The 20,845-nt window shown below is 42.3% G+C and overlaps 2 protein-coding genes across 7 annotated transcripts in view; one reads left to right on the top strand and one right to left on the bottom strand.

Annotated features, from left to right (window-relative positions):
* The first annotated feature begins 279 nt into the window (after window positions 1-279).
* On the top strand, window positions 280-3,174 carry sowahaa (sosondowah ankyrin repeat domain family member Aa). Its single transcript, XM_085419664.1, has one exon. It carries the CDS (start codon window positions 438-440, stop codon window positions 1,911-1,913), a length of 1,476 nt encoding a protein of 491 aa, XP_085275790.1. The 5' UTR covers window positions 280-437; the 3' UTR covers window positions 1,914-3,174.
* Window positions 3,175-8,112: 4,938 nt separating this feature from the next.
* Window positions 8,113-20,845, bottom strand: part of shroom1 (shroom family member 1) — a 30,923-nt gene continuing 18,190 nt past the window's right edge. For 5 of the 6 annotated variants that reach the window (XM_085421047.1, XM_085421046.1, XM_085421049.1 and 2 more), the window contains 8 exons: window positions 16,514-19,430; window positions 16,232-16,418; window positions 15,907-15,959; window positions 14,710-15,330; window positions 13,975-14,565; window positions 13,303-13,405; window positions 12,406-12,678; window positions 8,113-11,034 (listed from right to left, as the gene is read on the bottom strand). In XM_085421047.1, the coding sequence (XP_085277173.1) occupies window positions 10,780-11,034; window positions 12,406-12,678; window positions 13,303-13,405; window positions 13,975-14,565; window positions 14,710-15,330; window positions 15,907-15,959; window positions 16,232-16,418; window positions 16,514-19,218 (4,788 nt within the window). In that variant the 5' untranslated portion in view covers window positions 19,219-19,430 and the 3' untranslated portion in view covers window positions 8,113-10,779. The remainder of the gene's footprint in view (window positions 11,035-12,405; window positions 12,679-13,302; window positions 13,406-13,974; window positions 14,566-14,709; window positions 15,331-15,906; window positions 15,960-16,231; window positions 16,419-16,513; window positions 19,431-20,845) is intronic. The other variant, XM_085421050.1, reaches the window with a different exon arrangement.

Raw genomic sequence — 20,845 nt, 5'->3', positions numbered from 1 at the left:
CCTTGCATATAAAGTATAATCCTTATTACAAACATTTCATGTTTGTGAGTACAGTACCTACATTTCAACACCTCATGTGAGCCTAATCCAACATTTTTAGCCTAATTACCAAATATTTTCTCCTTATCATTTATATGTACTTGTAGCCTACGAATAGGAACAAAGTGATGCTTTTTGTTTTATTTTACTGAGGTCTACTTTGTTGATTTACCGAAATTTTTGAGCATAAGAATGTTGAACTACTTTGCTCATAGTAAAATATGTACATACATTATTCAAATTGTCCACGTCCTCACTTTCCCCGGAAAGAGCCTCCTCCAGGTGTGGGGAGGAGAGGGAGCGTCCAGGTAAAGCGGTCTGTACCGTCACACGGATAAAGGTGTAACACACCGCGCAGCTGTAAGGAGCTTTCGCTTTTTTCTTTTACAGCTTTAATAATGATTTTGACACAAGAATCCATCCTGTCTTTGCTGGTAGCGGAGGGTGGAAGAGTGAAGAAATCCGACCTGGTTGATAAGTTCAGAGAGTCGGTGGACACCGCGGATCCCGAAGAAAGAGAACGGAATAGGGAGCTTTTCAAGACTTTTGTCAACAATGTAGCGTTTGTGAAAGAAATCGACGGCGAACGGTATGTTGTCCTGCGGAAAACCTATCAGCATTTGTTGGAAGGTCCAAAGATCCATGTGGAAAAGCCTGAAAATGAAAAGATCCCGCTGACAGGTGAGCAGCAGCGCCCACCTGCGCAGGCTGGAAGCTCTGAGGATCAGGGAGGTGTTCAATCAGCTGTTACTGAACCTGATCAGGAAGAGGCAAGTGAAAGTAGTGACCATCCCACAGAACTGCTTTCTCCCATACAGATGGCACTGCAAAGGAGTAAATTTGCAAGTGTACGACTTAAAAGGTCGCTGAATGTTGATGTCCAGCTGCAGGATAGAAAGGGAATTAACTGCTCAAATGCGCCTGTAAAGACCAAGCCATATGCCTTGCCTCTGAGGATGCCCCCCAGCGCCACTAAAGTGGAGATCCACAAACTTAAGCCTGACCCAGATGAACCCGAAGAACAACTAAAAACAGATGCTTTCAGGGACAAGAGAAACAAACTTAAGCCTGACCCAGATGAACCCGAAGAACACCCAAAAACGGATGCTTTCAGGGACAAGAGAAGGATGCCTTCTGCGGAGAGCAGCACCGGCTCACCCCAACTAAGGAGGGCAGCGAAGAGCACCAAGGTATCAGAGGAGCACAAAGACACCAGGATTCCCTCTATGTTTCCCCTGGAGCACTCAGAGCATCAGTGGCTCGTCAATTGTGCCGCCGGCCACTGGAGCCAGGCTTACGGCCTGCTGCTCAGAGACAACCAGCTGGCCGAGAAGAAGGACTTCATGTCAGGGTTCACTGCTCTGCACTGGGCAGCCAAAACTGGGAACAGCGACATGCTTGTGAAGATTATCGAAAAAGCCAGGCAAGGAGGGGTTCACGTTGACATCAATGCAAAAACACACGGGGGATACACTCCTTTGCACATTGCTGCATTGCATGACAAGCAATATATCATTGGCATACTGGTGAAGGAGTACGAAGCCAACATAAGCATCAGGGACAACTATGGCAAGAAGGCCTACCACTATCTCCACAAAGACGTTTCTGAGTCTGTGAGAGAGATGCTTTGTAAGCCCAAACCCCAGCCGGCAGAGGACAGGGCCCTGCATGAGAAAGAGGAGCTGGATTTGTTCCCGGATCTCTCCAAGGGCCTGCATTCAATAAGCCGCCTCTTTCAACCAAACGTGACAGGCCACAAAAAGAAGCACAAGCAGCGGCCGGGCCTGTACTCCCTGAACAACGACCCCATCGAAGAGGGAGAAGACAGCGGCACCGGCTTCAGGCACAGGCCCATGTCAGATGTTTTTATGTGAAAGCAAAGCTCTTCCCTGACGGAAAACACACCAATGACCTTAAAAGGATTTGGTTAATGCTCTCTTTTTTTATTTTTAGCCTACTTTCTGCAGTTATTATTGGAGATAATGATACAAAAAACATGTGGAGGGATTCTATAGAAACACAATTTAAGTGGTTAAGATCAAAGAGAAAAGATTTAAAAAACCTCGAGGTCAGCAGACGCTGTGTGTGACGTTACCTGCATGAGGTGAATGTCAGACAATGGTGGCTCCTGTGAGTCGTCTTATTACTCACACAAGTGTGGGCTTTTGTAGGTGTGGCCCCTTTAGTCTGTCTGTTTTCAATTGAACTGAGCTTTAAAGTTGTACAGAGAATTTTCTACTGAGTCATTTCAATTAAGACCAAAGCATCATCACCTGAGAGGAATCTGCGTGTTCAGCAAACTGGTAATAAGGACTAATGTATAATATCACAGCATTACAGTCACAGAAGTTAGCATGTGGAACAATTGTACAGACAAAGTGGAAAAAAATAGTACATCACTACATAACTTCACAGACCAGCTGAAAAACAACAAACTGAATGAATATAGGAAATGTTCCTCTCGGTGATTGAGTTGTTTCATTGTGTTCTTATGAAGCCTTGTCTTCATTTTTGTTGTTTAAGGTGAGAATAACCCTCTTTTTTTGTAAAAAAGGAGTAGGTCTCAATAAGTGTTTAACTTCTAAATACACCCGTTGAGGTGTAGTATGTATATAGTATGTAAAATTTAAGATGATTTCATATTGTGTTTATATATCACACATGGAGTGTTAGGATGGTTTCCTTGTTTTTTCTTCTGTTTATGTTTTTTATATGAATACTATAGCCAGAATTAACCCCTGGAGGGTCCTAGAAAAATGCATACACTATCGGACCTAGAGCCACAAATCGACCCAAGACCCTCCAGGGAAAATAAATGTAGTGGTTTAGACCAGTTTTCCAGTTCATGCCATTAAAAAAATTAAGGTGTCTGTTTATGTAATCGAGCTTCCATGTCCGATAAGTCGTGCCATGAATTCTCTTCCACTGTGATGTCGAACGGGCTGTTTTTCTTTTAACCACAGACTTTAATCTGGTTGATCTTTTTTTGTTTTTGTCAAAGTACCCATTCTTATTCTTCTTTTGATTTCAAGCTAAAGCGTACATACTGACAGGAAGTGAATGCAGAATAAAGACATTCTGTTACTCATTTACTGAGATCAAGACTTGACTTGCTCTGTGTTTTCATTTATGAGCAAGAAATGCAGTGCAGTGATCTCACAAAGCAGGCATGCGCAAACAGGGAAAAAAAACGAGGTGTTAATTTATAGGGGAATTAAACTTCCAGTAGAGAAAAATATAATTGTTTTGGAAAGAAGAGACTTAAATATTTGTGCCTCTGAGGGCAGGTTTAGAAGACTAAGCTATTCACTGCTTCACTTTAAAATAGATTAATTATTAAAGGCTGTAAAGCATTAAAAAATTCCCCCGAAGGAAGCCGACTCTGGATTTCACTGTAACATAATCAAATTTACAACAAAAAAAAAAAAGGGGGGGGGGGGGGGGGGGGTACAACTTGTATCATTCATTAAGGCCGCACAGGTGCTCCATAAATCATTAATGCCCCTGTATTTGCCAAGTAATTCTCCAGGCTTGGCTACATCTCCTGACTTGTCGAGACAGCTGTGATTAAGCCAGGTAAGCATCTGGCATTGAATGTGCGTGGCTGAAAGATCAGAACGAGCTTTGCATACACTTAACTCAGTGTGTGCTGAAAACTGGAGGTAAACGAGAGGCAGGAGAGAGCGGGAAGAAATAGCAACATTTAGAAATAGTAGGCCAGCTCACTATCCCGCCGTTCGCCTGCCCTTGACTCGTCTCCCTCTGCTTCTTGCGTGTCTCGTTATGTCACTTTCCCAGAAGCGTACATTGTTTGTACGTCAAGATGATGTTTCATCTCAGAGCCTCTGGGCTTTATTAAGCAAATGTTCTTTTCTGTGGCTGCTGCGGGGAGGAAACCCAACACGGGTTCAGAGAGCTAGGAGAGTCAGCACATAGAGCTGATGTCAAACTGTTAATGCACATAAACATATGAGTGTTTAAGGATTAAACTGTACCATAGAGAGCAATCAGAGCAATCCATAATTAAACGTTGTCCTAGTAATGTTATACTGCTACAAGCCTAAAAGTGCACTACTGTAGCAAACCATAAAGGAAAAAAAAGCACTATCTGACAGCAAATTCATAACGGAAATCCTGTTCAAATCCTTGTTAACTTTTTACATGTTTTTAATGTAAACAAGCATTAACACAAATGTCTAATTAGCCAATCATTTGGCTGCAACTCAGTGTTTTTAGGCATGTAGACACGGTTCAAGAGGACCTGCCAAGGTTCAAACGGAGCATCAGAATGGAGTAGAAAGGTGATTTATGCGAGTGACTTTGAACAAAGCGTGGTTATGGATGTTTCAAGTATTAAAAAAAACTCCTGATCTTCTGGTATTTTAGCCACACTACCATGTTTATGGAGAATGGCAATGGAAAAAAAAGAGAAAACATCCAGTGAGCAGCAGTTCTCTGGGTGAAAATATCTCACTGATGCCAGAAGTCAGAGGGGAATGGCCAGACTGCTTCAAGCTGATGAGAAGGAAACAGTAACTGAAATGACCACTCTTAAGAACCAAAGTATGCAGGAGAGCATCTCTGAAAGCACGACATGTCAAACATCAAAGCAGAAGAGCACACTGTGTGACGCTTTTTCAGATAAGAACAGGAAACTTATCTACAATGCGTGTGGGCTCACCAAAACTGGATAATAAGATCAGTGTAAACAGCATGAAAGCATGGATCCATCCTGCCTTGTATCAGCAGTTGAGGCTGCTGGTGGTAATGATGTAATGGTGCAGGAGATATTTTCTTGGCACACTTTGGGCCTCTTAGAAACTACCACATTTCTTTAAGTTAGCTTTAATAGGTTATCAATGTGTTATTAAATGGAAACAGGCCACTTTGCAGCTCTGTTTCCTGCTTATTACATAGAAACTACCAGGTATTCCCAGGTAATAATCACACTTCTTTAAGTGTGCTTTAATAGGTTATTCACCCTACCTTATATTGTAAGGTAGACTCTATAATAATATGACAGCGAAAACAATCATATGACCCCCTATGAGCAAATGGTTTGGCGACAGTGGGAAGGAAAAACGAACTTTTAACAGGAAGAAACCTCCAGCAGAACCAGGCTGAGGGAGGGGCGGCCATCAGCTGTGGCTGATGCGGGATAGTGCACCATGTCAAAAAATTCAAATAATCTCAAACTGGTTTGATGAACATGACAACGACTTGACTGTACTGGTGTCCACTCACTAGATTTCAATCCAACAGAGCACCTGTGAGGTGTGGCAGATCAGGAAATTCACATCATAGATGTGCAGCTGTTAAATCTGCAGTAAGTGTGTGATGCTATTGTGTCAACATAAACTAAAATCTGTGAGCAATGTTTCCAGCACCTTGTTGAATCTGTGCCATGGAGACCAAGGCAGCTCTAAAGGCAAATAGGGAGTCCAGCCTAGTTCTAGTAGGTGTATTGCACACAACCCACATTTCTAATGTCTGTAATTTTAGCAGTAAATTTAATAAAACAACACAATTCAGTCTGTCAGTCTGCCCCAGGGCAGCTGTGGCTACAACTGTAGCTTGCCTCCATCAGTGTGTGAATGTGAGAGTGAATGAATACTGGAATTGTACAGCGCTTTGAAGTTCTCAAAAAGCGCTATATAAATGCAATCCATCATTATTATTATTATTACAAATGACACCTGCCAACACCCCCCTTAGTCACATAAAGTGCACATTTATTTCTCTGCATTATGTAATGATTCCTAACAATGTAAGGCAGTGCACCACGGCAGTCTTGCAATATTTATTATGGCCCATAATGTTTGACTTTTTTCATTGCATTGTTGGAAATGTGTAAATCCTGGTAAAATCATAGTTATGTAACATTATGCTGAGAGCTGTCTGTAAGGTGCTCTGTAGATCGAACCACCTCTCAGCAGTCCAGTAATACTGACCTCAATGCTAAAACATATAAATGAATGAACACCTCTGTGACGGTGTCAACGTAATGTATTTATAGATATCATTAAAGCATTTATGGCGGACCAGGTGTACCTAATAAAGTGGATACTGAGTATATTGAGAAAGGCCTGGCATTCATATTGTACACTGTTCAGCAGGAATATATAGTGGCAATAAATCATAGCCATATACCATTTTACCGCAGCCTAGTTAGACTGAGACCAAGCCTTTGTTAGTTTTCATAACCGAGGTGAGTAATGACTGCCAGAAGGTGGAGGCCAACACAAGGTGTGCTGACATTCCTAAGGGCAGAGGGTTCAGAGTTCAGGTTGAAAAGTAAGCTTTAAAACCACTAATCTGAGCTCCTGGCAGAGACATCACTGAGTCACCCACTTTGATAAAGAATCCTCCTCACCTCCTGCAGGCACTGTGTCTTCTGGTCATTTTAACACAGTTATATGGTTACATAAAGGGGGGGTTGTGGAATATATGCTTGAGTTTTCTGTTTCCCCACATTGCCGTGGATACAGTCGGTGATTATCAGCAGCAAAGCTCTTCATTATCTGGCGCTGTGACAGAACTGCTGCTGCAGCTGTGCTTCGCCATGCTATATCCTCCCGTTTGCTGTCTGGAGTATATCTTTATACTGTCTCTGTAATGATGCTAAACCAAATTGCCATGCAATCAGTGTCTTGGAAACAAGATCTCGCTTGTTTAGGATGCTCAGAGTTGAGTTGTATGACACCGCTGCTTCTCTGGGAATCTGTTTTGTTTTGTTTTTGTTGGTTTGCAAAGTACTCCAAGTGCTGCGTGGCGTCTCTTCTCGTCCACCTGGGGATTTCTCTGCCACTTTCCAAAACAAAACCAACCATTTCTTTGCTCATTTCATTTTGTGTCTCTTAATAAGCATGTGCTGACATCCTCGAAGGCATCCCACTGACTAAACAAATGGGAGCAGCGAGGCCTGAAAGACACGAGAGGCGGACGACAGCATCAGTTAGTGTTACTTTGAGACCACACAGTCTTTTTTCCATCAGTTAAATAGGATAATATTTCTGTTAATCTTCCTATTGATTTTGGTCCAGACTTTCATGTCATTTAGTATACCTTATATCTGTTTGTTAACACGATTATATAATCAAAGTGAGATACACGACACAACCTCAGTGCATTTAGATATGATCAAGCAGACCAGCTGAAGTTCAAACTGAGCATCAGAATGACGAAGAAAGGTGATATAAGTGATTTAGGTGATTTAACAGAAAATACTGGATATTTTCGTTCCCTAGGTGAAAATATCTTGTTGATGCCATAGTTTAGAGAATGGCCTTCGAGCTGATAGGAAGGCAGTTATGGAGAAGAGCATCTCTGAATGCACAGTATGTCCAGCCTTGAAGCAACTGCATTATAGCAGAAGAAGGTCACACCAGTTGCCACTGTTATCAGCTAAAAACAAACACTGAGGCTTCAAATCCCAGCCTCACTGGAAAAATGCCACGTGGTCCGATGAGCATCAATTTCATTCAGATAGTGTAATCAGAAGTTGGTGTAAAGGCCATAAAAGCATGAATAAATCCTGCTTTGTATCAAAGGTTCAGGCTGCTAGTGGTGGTTTAAAGGTGTGGGGGATATTTTTGGCACAGTATTATAGCTGACCATGCTGAAATTATTCCACAAAGAATTAAAGCAGTTCTGAAAGGCAACAGGGGGCCAACCTGCTACTAACAACAAATAAAGTGTCGAGTGTAGTCCACATTAATAAAAAAATGTATTTTAAAAAATATTTAGTTTACATGCATAGATGATGTATGTATTATCTCCACAATATCATTTTTTAATTTAAAAAAATGCAGATTAAGAACAAAACAGGCTCACAGGAAGTTCTCTGCTAGGAAAATTTGGACTTTCAGAAACAATGTGTTGATCTGCCTGTAGAGGGCAGAGGCGAGCTCTGATTTGAAAGCCCAAACAGGATCTCCCATTTGTGAAATAATGAGATAAAATGTTATGTCTGTACTGGTCTCCCACAGTGAATCCTGCAATGGTAGCACCAACCTTAAATCCTAGACAAATATGCCATTATTTGCTTTGAGGGGAAAAAAAACAAAGGAGGAATGAGTGTGAGCTTAATTTATTCACAATATTACAAACATGATGGAATTTGGAACTCCAAACAGGCACAAAACAACAACTCTTGACAGAAAACAGGTGTGAGACATGCCAGAAGAGGTGGGTTTACAAATGTCTGCTGCTGGCAGTCGGGACTCACTGAAATGTCTTTGCTTCTCTTGGCTTTAACACAAATTCTCCATGTATCAGTGTCACAAATCTGCAGTTTTTGGATCAAACCCGCCTTTTCCTTCAGCTAAACACAGCTGTGATTGAAAGAGAGAAACAAGCAGTGACTCAGGAAACCGCGCACACGTACAGTAGCAAAAACCAACATTTATCCGCGTGCAGCCAAGGGTCTTCTGTTTCTCCAAAAATGCCGGTCTTTTGGATTCTTTAGGAATTCCAGCAGGCTGAACGGAACGGCATTCAGCCTCTCTAACACTCCAGCCTTGCGTCAGCACAAAGGCCAAAACAAGCATACGTTTGTTTAGCAAACTGAAGCGGTCAGAGTCATAAATCTCCAGAGAAATGTTTCAGGGGTGGTGGCCAAGGTGGAAAAACTGTTTACCACAAAAACATGGAAATATTTATCCAAGGTAAAAGGGCACGTAGTTACTAAGAAAAACTGATTTATTGTTAATCACAATTTATTTACTTTTTTAAATTTATTTATATATATATATATATATATATATATATATATATATATATATATGTATATATATATATATATATATATATATATATGTATATATATATGTATATATATATGTATATATATATATATATATATATATATATATATATATATATATATATATATATATATATATATATATATATATATATATATATATATATGGTGGTCCCCGTGGTAATCGGAGCACTAGGTGCGGTGACTCCCAAGCTAGGCGAGTGGCTCCAGCAGATCCCGGGAATAACATCGGAGATCTCTGTCCAGAAGAGCGCAGTCCTGGGAACAGCTAAGATACTGCGCAGGACCCTCAAGCTCCCAGGCCTCTGGTAGAGGACCCGAGCTTGAAGGATAAACCGCCCGCAGGGGCGTGCTGGGTGTTATATATATATATATATATATATATATATATATATATATATATATATATTAGCCAGCAGGTGTAGATTCCTGAGAGACGATGACATTTCAATCACCTTCACAGGAGTTTTGCTGAAAGTTAACACGGCAAATACCAAAAGGAGTTCTGTCTTTCTGTTCAACCACACACACACACACCACAAGCACGCGCGCACACAGTGACGAACAGCAACATTAAACAGCTCTCAAAAGTGTTGGACTGAAGGTTCTGTGAGAACAGAAATGTATAAAACTATGAAAACTAGCTGACAGATTTTAATGGGGAAACAGTGGTGCAGTTAAAGGTGAGTGGATGTGCGGGTAAAGTGTGTTTGTACTTTCAGAAACAGCCTTTAACTTAAGAGAAGTGTGTAAAATGAAACAAGCATCACGTGTTTCTAGAGGGGGCTACTCTGTGGAGGTAGAGAACAGGAAACCAGTCTAAGACGCCTGAATTGAAGATTGCGAATTTTTCTCATTAAAAAACTTAAAACAAAAGGCATTTCAAGTATCAAGAATCGGCTATGCGACAAAAGGACATTGGGGAACAAAGTACTCAGTGATATAATTGTTGCTTATGTGTAATCTGCTTTTATGAGGCTTAGCACCTCCGTATGAAGAACTATTCCAGTATAAATCATCAAGGCTTTAATGAAATTAACTGGAAAAAAATTTGTACACAATTTTTCATGCTGATTGATGCGCTCGTGTACCTTTTAAAAAAGATCACCTCAACATTCCTATTTAAAACGAACCTGAAACAGGAAGAAATATTGTTTAAATGGATGGAGTAAGGCTTCCACTTGAAATGATCTTGAATCTGATTTGAAGAAATGTGCATTTAGGTTGTTTTTTTTACAAAGTGCTTTTTTCCATTCACCTATTTTTTTTTTTGGTTTTTAGTGCCTTCATTTGAAACACATTTAAAAATAAGAACATTAAAAAAAGATTAAATCTTCTACATCTATTGTACATTTTTACTGATATGATACAGTACATCGCTCTCTTTCAGACTGCTTTCTTTCACTGGCGTCCTCCCGCTGCTCAAATACAATCTTAAAGCTTATAGTAGGTTTCCACAGGTGCAGATACAGGGCTGAAGCACTAATGAAAAGTGAAGGGAGGGTTTCTGCATTGCTAAAAAAGTGTCCCCACAGCAGCTCTAATGGAAAATGTTCCACAGCTTCAGCTATCATCAAGGCACACAGAAAACCCCCCAAACAAAAACAGTTCACTCCTGTTCGAAGTAAAAGATGTACCGTAGTGGGACAAGCCTGGAAACAGTGGTGGGCGGAGTCAGTGAGCATTTATGAGTCTCAGCAGATGACAGGAAGGTAAGCAACTTCAGTCATTACTGCTCACCTCATGCACTGCCTATATAAACAAATAGAAGAGGGGTATCGTGGGTCTTGGTGTAACTCTGCTAAACTCTTTTCAATGACCAAAACAGTCATGACAGAGTGCAAAGGGTTGCAGAGACCAGCTGGACCTCTACAAAGCCAACATGTCTCTACATGTCTCATTTTGAAGAAGCCATCCTCATTTTAGGTAAGCGAAGCAAATCCAAAATTTCCCCCTCACAGATCCAGGCTGCCGGTAAGGGCCTCCAGCTGCTCCTCTCCCAGCCTCTGCTTCTCCTCCAGGTCCTTTTGCCGGATGAGCAGCGACGCCTTGGTCTGGACGAAGCGCCGGTAGTCCTGTAGCTGTTCGGCGGACAGCTGGCGTGACAGGAAGGTGGAGACGAGGTTTTCTCTGCGATCCAAGTTATCCTTCAGATCTTTGGCATCCTCCCTCTGTTTGCATAGCAGACGATGGCGACTGTCCAGAGATTGCTGCATGGAAACGCAAAGAGAAAAAATGATCAATTCTAAGTGACAGAGTTATAAGGCTACATTTCCTCTCTATTAGACACATGTTGATAACCAAAATAAATCCCTAAAACAATCATGTGACATTTTGTCTCATATTTTGGGGTGTTTTTATAAGTGACAGGAAATAAAGAGGAGTGAAAGTTGCACGATTATGTTTCAAACAGCTACAGGACAGAGGGTGCAGTGTTTCCTTGTGTCAACAGAGGGCAGGGTAGTTACAAATGTCATCGAAACTGGGTTGGAGTTTCGATGAGTCAGTGTAAATACCAGTGTTGCTGATAACAGCGAGAAAACAAATGAGCCCTCTAACAAGCCCTCAGTATGCAGCACGCTCAGCGCTGCTATTACAGAGCACAGGGCTAACAAAGAGTCTTTTCAGGGGAAAATCTGGAGGTCTAATGCATCCATGCAAACATACAAAAAATTATGCTGGAAACACTGAAACAGGTTATTCAGAAAGCGCAAGAAAGCACAGCCAGAACTCGTGTTACGCCTGTGACGTGGCCACTGGATTAATGATTAATTAAGAGAGCGCGGAAATTATTTAGGAGAAGAAATTAGCAACATGAAAACTCTTTTAAGTGAAGCCCCTATCGATTAATCAAATTAATCTTCAAACATTTGATAAGCTGAAAAGTGTCAATTAAGCCCAGATAAACCCAGCAGCATTTTTTAAATTCCACAAAGTGAGAAACCTTGACTCCATTACAGCTGCCCTTCAACTTTCCCCCAAGTGGCGTGTTTGCTGTTCTAAAGTAAACAGAATAAGAGTATAGCTGAGGGCATGGGAGCAGCTGCACACTTCTAACACTTGCTCTCCGTGGTCTTTTTGCCAGGAGCTCCTAATGAGCCACAGTGTATATTGAGATCCTTAAGCTTAGTGACGTAGCATTTCTCCCAGGAGCACTCGCTGACAGTATGCTTTTACTCACATGATTTAGTGTTTATGTGTAAACAGCATCAGCGTGTGAATGGCATCAAAATACATTGAGCACATGCTGGTGTATTTGAGAGAGTTCATTAAAAAATTATTATCAGATCATTTGATCTAAAATGCTTTTAATTTTTTTAAATTATATGTGTTATGTAATGTGACTGACTGTTATGTGTTCATGAAAATCCAAATCTGAGTCAAAACAAAGGCAAGAAGGATTGAGTGATTGTGGGTTTTCTTTGCAGAAACTTGGAGAATTTTGGAGAGTTTTCAAAACAATCCCTGGTAAACAATTATGTAACGCTAATTAAAAATACTAAATTAATTATTCAGCGTTATTTTCACAATAGTTGGCATGCAGAATCAGCCAGTCAGAGTCAATGTTTCTGGTTCCCCACCTTCTCCTCAGCATCAGTGTTCTCATCCACGGTGCTCAGGGCGTTCTGTACCCTGGCCAGCCGAGCAGACAGGCACAGCAGCAGACTGACCACCCGCTCCAGGTCACCTATGAACAGGTTGTACCTCTCCAGTTCCACAGGGAGACAACGCTCACGGACCAGCACCTGTAGCGCTTCCCCGCGGGCTTTGTTCTCCTGAACCTCTACCTGGAGGGCTCCACGCGTCTCTTCATACGAGCGCAGACGGTCCTCGATGTACGAAGCCAACAAACGCTGAAAGGAACAAAGAGAAGAGTTTGAGACGCTTTAGATAAATGAGATGTGGTGAAAAAAGGATGGATATAAACCAGTTAAAAATATGTTTTTTTACATTTGCTGCCGTGGAACCATACCACTGTACTAGCAGTGAGTGTGCATGGCAGCAAGAAACAGGGGGGAGTTACTTGCTAAGCCAAACATTAGACAAGAGGGAGACACTGATAAGAGGCAGACGGCATATCATGTGATAAGAGACAGAACTATTGCTGCTTGAATAGTCCACTTAAGGCCAAATAGCTTACAGATGGTATCAATATGAAATCACCAGAGGCTCTGGTTTAAAAATTAAAACTGAATGAGGCCACAGTTCAAACTGTTCACATAAAAGCAGTGCTCATTCTGTCTGGCTTTCACTCATTTAACAAAGCAGTGATTTGAGACATACAGAGTATTTTTACCCATAAAGCAGACAGACCTTTATGGGTATGTCAAGGGATGTCTTGAATGTTTTTCAACTAATGAATTATTTCTTCTTACTTGTCGTGAGGAATTTTAATGTTGAAAAAACGATTAAGCTGTACTTGCTCTGTAATGCACGCTGAACTAAACTACTCACTATTTGCATAAAATGATGATTACCTTCTTCTCTGTGATGTCAGTTTTGCTTTGCAGGTCTGCTGATTTCTCACTGTCGGGAGCAGGGGGACAGGGAGAGGCTTCCGACCCTTCCACTGTTTCAGCACTGCAATGAAATTTGGTTATGTTAAAACAACTTGATTCCTGCTGTCACAATATAGACATGCTCAAATGACATGTTTGTTTCAGGCAGGCCACATTTTAACAGCAACACAGAGTTAACTGAGCAAAGTCCAAATGTTTTCTGCATATTTAAATACTCTGAAATGCATCTGCACATTCTCTTTGTATCTGAAGTGTGCTTACATTAGCAGAAATAGAAGTGCAGGCACAGCAGTAAGCAAATATACAGGTGTGTCCGTGCATGAGATGTTACACAAGATAACAGAAGCACCAGTGGAGCTCAGTTCGTTAGCCAGTTTAAACTAGTGTCAAATTTCATGGAAACCCATCAAACTAGAAATCCTAATTACCTGAGTGCTGCACACCATTGGAAACTCTAGCTTGGCTGTTATTATCCATTCTTTACGTTAACTACTTCTTCAGGAGTGAAGAAGACCTCCAGCACAATTTCTATTTTCCACGAGTGTAAACTGAAAAATAGTCATTCCATCTGCTTTGTTTACCACTGCTGAGTTTACCTGAAGTGTTTTCTTCTGGCACATGAACATTTACCTTTCTGCTGCTCCATTCTGCTCTTGTTTCTTCTTGTAGTGCTCCTCCATGAGCAGTGTGTCCTCCGACAGCAGCTGCTCCATCAGCATGAGCGCTGTCTTACGATTGGTCAGTGGGTAGAGCACTCTAGCTAACGTCTGGTCGGCTCCGACAACTGCTTCTACAAGCTCCTCCCACTTAGGTCTCTCAGCAGGTGTCTCCTGGCCCTCCGTCTCTCCCTCTGGTGTTCCCCTTTCCTCCATCTCCTGGTTTTCTCCCACATTCTCATCTTCCATTACCAGATCTTTCTCCTCATCCACCTGATGACTGATGTCTTCGTCGGAGACCGACGTGCAGGGAGACACAGAGGTTTCACTCATCTGCTTTAGAGGGACTGCACTAGTGGAGTCAAAAACACTGTCAGTCAGAGGTGTAGTCTTGACTTCCTCTTTGACCTCTTCTTCTGGTGACAGAATCCAGAGCAAAGGATCTGTGGTGACGCCACAGCTCAGAGACACCTCATGGTTTGAATCAGGTGGCTGGCCATTACTGCTTGGTTCATTCACCGACTGCTCCCTCTCTGATTCAGTCACAGAAGATGTGCTGCCTCTGCTGGAAGTCAAAAAAAATCATGATAAAGATTTACACCTGATGAAATTTGCAAAATCTTTTTTTGATGTAATGTTTCCTGTTACTGATTAATTCAAATGAGGAAGAAACTGGTATGGCACATTTTAACATGGGGTCTAATCTTACCTGGATCTGTTTTCAAAAGGAAGCTTTGTCTGAGTGGGGGTGGACACAGTGGATTTAATCTCCCTCTCAGTGATCTCTTCACCTCCAGGGGACGGTGGGTTTGAGGAAGTCTCACTAGGCGATCTGCTAGACCTGCATTCATCTGTGACAGGGCCATGAGATCCAGGACTCACAGGATGAACCTTGGCCTGAGAAGGGGAAGAGGAGGAGATAGGGGAGATTGATCCACTTGAGTTCCTTGATCTGACTGTAGCATCCTCCTTTGAGTTGTCCTTCAACAGGGCTTTCCTCTGGGTTTGGTTTTGTGACTGTCCCTGAGTGTGCTTCTGACCAACAATCTCTGGCTCTTTTCCTGTTTTCTCCGAAACACTTAGTTTCTTCCTCCTTCTTTCCTGCCCCTGGGCTTCTCTTTCATCAGAAAAGTCTGGTCGTCCCATCTCACTCGAATACCTCCGCAGATGATCCAGCTGTTCAGAACTTTTACTCAGGGCTGACACCTTTGTCACCTGGGATACCCCAAGCTCTTCCATGGATTTTCCCCTCTGTGACGGTACACGGACCTGGTGATGGTCCACAGGAGCTGACTTTCTCGAGGATTCCTTAATGGCAATCTTCTCAGAACTAAAATAAGAACAGAATCAGACATAAAGATTCATGGCAACTGTAAGTTACTTTGGAGCAGAAACCCTTGCAATGACGTGTACCCCGCAGGGGCCAACACAAAGAGAGAAGAGCAACCATTCACACCTAAAGTAATTTTGAATCACCAATTAACCTAACCCTACCAGCTGCAGTACCCAAAGAGAACCCACGCAGACATGGGGATGTCTGATTCGAACCTCTCGCAAAAGTCCTAGCCACTGTGCCACTATTTTACCTGAACATGAATCATTTCTAGAAAATAAAAATATCAATGTTCAAAACAGGAGACTCAAAGTCGAAATCAACATAATTTCAAGAAGTAGGCTAACTCATTGAAACTGGTTCAGTCCATTACTCTTCTTTTACGGTCCATGTGTAAATCTTTTGAAAGGAATGTCGGTTTGCTGGAGGAAGTTGGTGTTGACTTTCCAGCACCACAATGAAACAAGTTGAACTTTATAGTCTGTACCACAGTGCACACATCACTGACCTAATACTTCTCTGACCTAAAACCCAATAAAAGTGTCCCAAATTATCTGCAGCACTGGTACATACCTGCTGGTCTCCATAGTATTAGCTGGTAGTAGATCCTCCTCATATTCATTTGCCTGCAGACCCAAAAAAAGAACAAAAACACTGAATTTAATTTGTACTGGTGTCAGAAATTACTACACTGCCAAGTGAACATGACCTGAAATATTTCGCTTTTATTTTAATTTTGTATTATTTACGTTGCTGCTTTTTAAATGCAATACAGACTCTAAATTAATTAACTATATCTGTGAAAGGAAATCTACAGGTGACTTTAGTAAGGAATGTCATATTAAGGATACATCTAAGGGCTTTTTAATGATATTGCCACTAATTTGGCCTACTTTACCTCAAGTGTGTGCGGTGTGGATGTGGAACGGTTCCTAAGGAAACTGGGTGGTTCTGGCTGGTCCAAGAGACTCTCCGCTGATGCAGACTTTCCCTGAGAAGGACCTTGGCTCTCTCTCCATCTGGACTGATTTTGCTGGCCACTATATTGGCCTGAACAGGACTGTGCTGAGAAGAACTGTGCATACCTGTTTTGTGAAAATTAAACAGAATACTTTAAATGCTTGATTTATCCACACTACACACTACAAAGGCAGAACCAAAAGAAGCTTCTCAGCTGTACCTGATCGAGCTGGTGGAGGAATCGAGGATTCGGCCTGCAGAGTGGGGTCTGTTAAGCTTCTTCTTTGTATTTTTAGCTTCATAATTCCCCCATAGAGACCTGGGACCTGGCCAGTCAAATGGTTTCTCCCCAAGAGAGTGCCTCTGTCTGGGTGGAGGTGGTATCTGAGACGTTGGTTGCTGGGGTTCGGTCGCTTTATGGCCCGTCTTACGCTCCATGTAATCCACCAGAGCCTGATGTCGCAGATGTTTTAGGTTTGTCTTCGAGGTGCTCGAGGTTGAAAGAGCTCGACCTCTTGTCTCAAACATCTTCCTCCGTGCTTCAACCAATCCCTGCTCTTCTTGTGGCACCTGCTCCTCTCCCTCATTTTGATCCAAAAACAGGTCGTCGCTTTCATTGCCAAATGAACGGCAGGCTGAGTGGTGTGGGCCACCGCCGAGGTGGTTGAGTTTCTCTGGCTCCGAGTAAGACATCTTCTTCTGCTCAGGAGTCAGTCTCTTTCTGCTTCCAATTCGTGCCACCTGTGGCTGGGCAACATTTGTTGGCCTCCCACTTTCATTTTCATGCTTTTTGCCAATCTCCATGTGATCGCTGATGTCTTTTTCTTTTATGCTCCCCTTCTCCATCCCTTCTGAAGTGACAGAAGGAGTAAGCGTGTCGCTAGAAGTCTCTGAGTCCTGTGATGAAGAGAAACGATGAATCACTCCAGGTCTCAGCTCTGGCTTTTCCCTGATCCGGTGTGGCCACGACAGCTGCAGGTCCCTCCTTTTAAATGACGTCTCCCTCAGAACTTTTGACTGAGCATCCTTCAGCTTCTCTTTGTAGTACTTTTTAAATGAGTCATCCAAGGTGTTACAGGCAACTGAAATATCATCACCTCTATTATTCTTGCTAATGTCACCCTGTGGAGGTGTCTCACTGTCATTTATTGGCACAGCACCTTGGCCTGTTTTGTTTAAGACTGTTTCCTTGCCTTTTACACTGATCCCAGGCTCATTCTTGGGCTGTAATGCTGCTCTGCTGGCACCAGTGAGGTGGTACAGAAGCGGGGTTGTTTCCTTGTTTATCCTCTCACTTGCAACATCCCCTAAGGGCTGCCATTTCCCTCTCTTTGCATGATCATCTCTCTTGTGGTGGTTGGACTGCTCATTGCTAATCAGTGATGTATCCTCCATTGTTGGCGAGGCTGATTGTGAGCAGCTTCTTTCGGGACCACAATAAAATATAGGGTTGCTGGCAGTGTGCCGGCCAATTTCTCGATTCTGCACTGTGTCGATTTCTTCTAAGGCATCGAAGCTTCGTGAGGACTGCGTCAGCTTAAAGGACGGTTTAAGTTGCTCCCGACTCTCAGAGATCATATCTTTTCCTGGGGTAACAGAAGTGAAAACATCATTTTCATCTAGAATTGTACCACTGAAAGAGCGAGAAGTCTCTTGGAGAGGTCTAAACAAATTGTCCATTGTGCTGTGGCATCTTTCTCTTAGCTTGTGCGTCTCCAACACAGTAGAGACTTCACTTCCAGCCTCAGAACCACAAACAGAAAGAGAGTGTGTCTTCAAACCAGACTCAGACAGCTTACACACTCCAGTGACAAAGTAGTATTGACCCTTGTGCTGAATGCTGCTGCCGCTGATAAGACTCTGATCATTACTCCCCCAGGGGTTGGCAGCTCGGGCTGGCTCTGAACCAAGCCAGTCGTAAGCAGAATGTGCCCTTTTGCGCTGACTTTCAAGATGGCGCTTACTAGCTTTGCTATAATGGTCTCCATTACATCCACCAGTGCTCGGGGGCTTTTTGGCTGGCAGGTGGTCAGGCTGACTTGTGCCTCGAGGAATAGATCGGCTTAGATTGTTTGCTGACTTCTGCTGCTCAGAGGCAGCTTTGTTCTCTTTGATGGATAGGTATTCTGGGTTCAGAGGCAGCCTGGTCTGATCATTAGGCTGGAAGTGGGGTCGGTAGTTTGGTGGCACCTGTGCCTGTGGCTGCTGCTGTTGAGAGCCTCTCCAAACTGGGTATACTGGGTCAGAAGTGAAGTCCGAGTTGCTTGTATCAGCATTAGCTGTCTCAGGTTTTGTGGCATTTAGATCATGGTGCTGCCGAACTTGGGGTCTGGCCTTCTGATAAGGCTGCTGGAGCTGAAATTCAGCATTATTATGATGGATGTTTTCAAAGTTTTTAGTAGCTATAAAACTATCCAGGCGTGCTGGAACTGGAGGAGGACGGACAGGAGGGACAGCACTTTGGGCTGAATTCCCCAAATGCATCTCTCTTTTTGAGAGTGCTTTGTTGTTGGTATGGACACTGTTACTGCCATTGTAGTTAAGGTGGTTTACATTAGTGTTAGTTTTGTTGCGGTACTCCTGGGTGATAGATTCAACTGAGCGATAGAGCTGGTCCATGGTCTTTGAGTCAGACTGCAGAACCTGGGTCGGATGGTAAATGGACTTTATATACTTAAGATCAGCATAGTGGCTGAAGGAGTTTGGCTGAAGGTCCTCTGGAAGAAAGGGAGATGGATAGTCTGGGGCAGTGGAACCACCAGAGAAGGAGCTATAGGCAGAGTCTCCTTTGCCGTGTTGGTGGTGTGCAAGTTGGTCGACGATGCTACTGCTGGACTTGGCTGGGGAAAGCCGGCTGACAGGCATGCTCAGAGGATGCAGATCCACGTTGCTCATTCTCTCAAAGTGGAAGTTGTAGGAATCCATGGAGGACTGGGGCGAATGGCAGGAAGGGAAGGGCAGAATCTGTAGGTATGGTGTACGTGTATGAGCGCTGATGCATGTGTCTTCCTTGTGGTTGAAACTGGGAAAATTACCACAAACACATCTGCACCAGGTTGTCCGTCACGTTGGTTACTATTTAGGTCATTTTCCTGCCTTCTTTTTCTGCAGTCAGAGCCCCATGAAACAGTCTGCTCCTGGGGAAGAAAACACAAACACAGCACAGGCCTGAAAACTCAACTTAGGCTTAATTTTTCAGGACAAACATGGTACAAATGACTTTGTTCATGTTGTTCACATTAGGCTTACAGGCAAATAACATTAATATTTTTTTCTTATTAATGCATGTGAGATAGTATTTTGTAATCAAAAGCAAAATAAAACAGTATCAATCAAATAGGTTTAGATAGTTAAAGTACAGTCCCTTTAACACAATTACACCTTTGTCTGCCTCAACATGTACTCAAAATTAATACTATTATGTGAGCAAGACAAGTTTCATGCCATTTTTTTTGTTTTAGGGTTCTTACAGTTCACGCCAGCTTGATTTTGTGGGTCAGTGCAGTTAACCACCTGTTGAAGGGGTCTGCCGTTTTGCATCAATAAGACCTCTAATTAAGTTCCCTGAGACTAGCAGAGCACGTTGCAGCACACTCATGAAAAAATGTCAGGAATTTCATATAGAAGAACAGAAGCACCTGAGGATTAGTCATGTGACAGGTGTATAATGCATTGTTATACACAAGTGGCTCATAAAAACATTTGTTTTCCTCTTATTCACTGCACACCGCAGTATTTGATCTATGTATTTGTTTTGTCAAATGACTGTCTAAAATATGATATGTTAAGAGCAACATAATAATCAATGATCAATGCACTATTTAATTATGAAAAAAGATCACTATCCTCTCCTTCAATGTAAATCTAAATGTTTCAGAAGCAATATCTGCAAATATGTAAAATTTTCAGATTTTATCAAGTTCACCACCTGACCCCGTGACTGGAAGATGCTTTGCACCGCTAGTGTCACACCATTTCAAATGACACTTTTTATCTGCAACATTATGGAAACCTTATGGAACATTATGGAACATTATGGAAACCTTTAGAGTGGAGCAATTGCTCCACTCTAAAGGTAACTGTTCTGACATGTATATACAATATACTATTTAATGTTGAGGCCACGTGCCTATGTGAGTGATGTGCTGCTAACAAACAGATTCTGCCAGTTTCCTGTTTGATCAGGAACTGAATAGAAACAATCAAATTTAGATTTTATATACTTATTTACTGCATTTTAAGTTCTGCAGTGGATATTTGTTCATATAGTTACTGCAGTTCATTCTCATACAAAAGCCAGCTCTCGCAAGTGACTGCGGCGTTTGAGCGTTACAGTCGACTCTCCCATGACCTGCATGCATTTCTTTCACTATGTCATCAAAGTTTATAGTCACACACCTGTCATGCATACACAAAAGCAAATGCTACTAATATAACAGAGTCAAGCCAACCAGCCCAGTTTTAGGGCTCACCAGCGACCAGATTTTGCTTAACTGATTTTGTTTCCTGTGTAATCGGGAATTATTTCATTCACAAACCACAATGATGACTT

This window comes from Rhamphochromis longiceps, linkage group LG10 (genome assembly GCF_057381845.1).
Source record: "Rhamphochromis longiceps isolate RC_006_pf linkage group LG10, R_longiceps_female_GT1.1, whole genome shotgun sequence".
Taxonomy (NCBI): Eukaryota; Metazoa; Chordata; class Actinopteri; order Cichliformes; family Cichlidae; genus Rhamphochromis; species Rhamphochromis longiceps.
Note: the sequence above shows the minus strand (reverse complement) of the source record. Positions and strands in the feature narration are given on the sequence as shown.

Coding starts and splice junctions, on each gene's coding strand:
- sowahaa (XM_085419664.1), top strand. CDS start 438: ATGATTTTGACACAAGAATCCATCCTGTCTTTGCTGGTAGCGGAGGGT.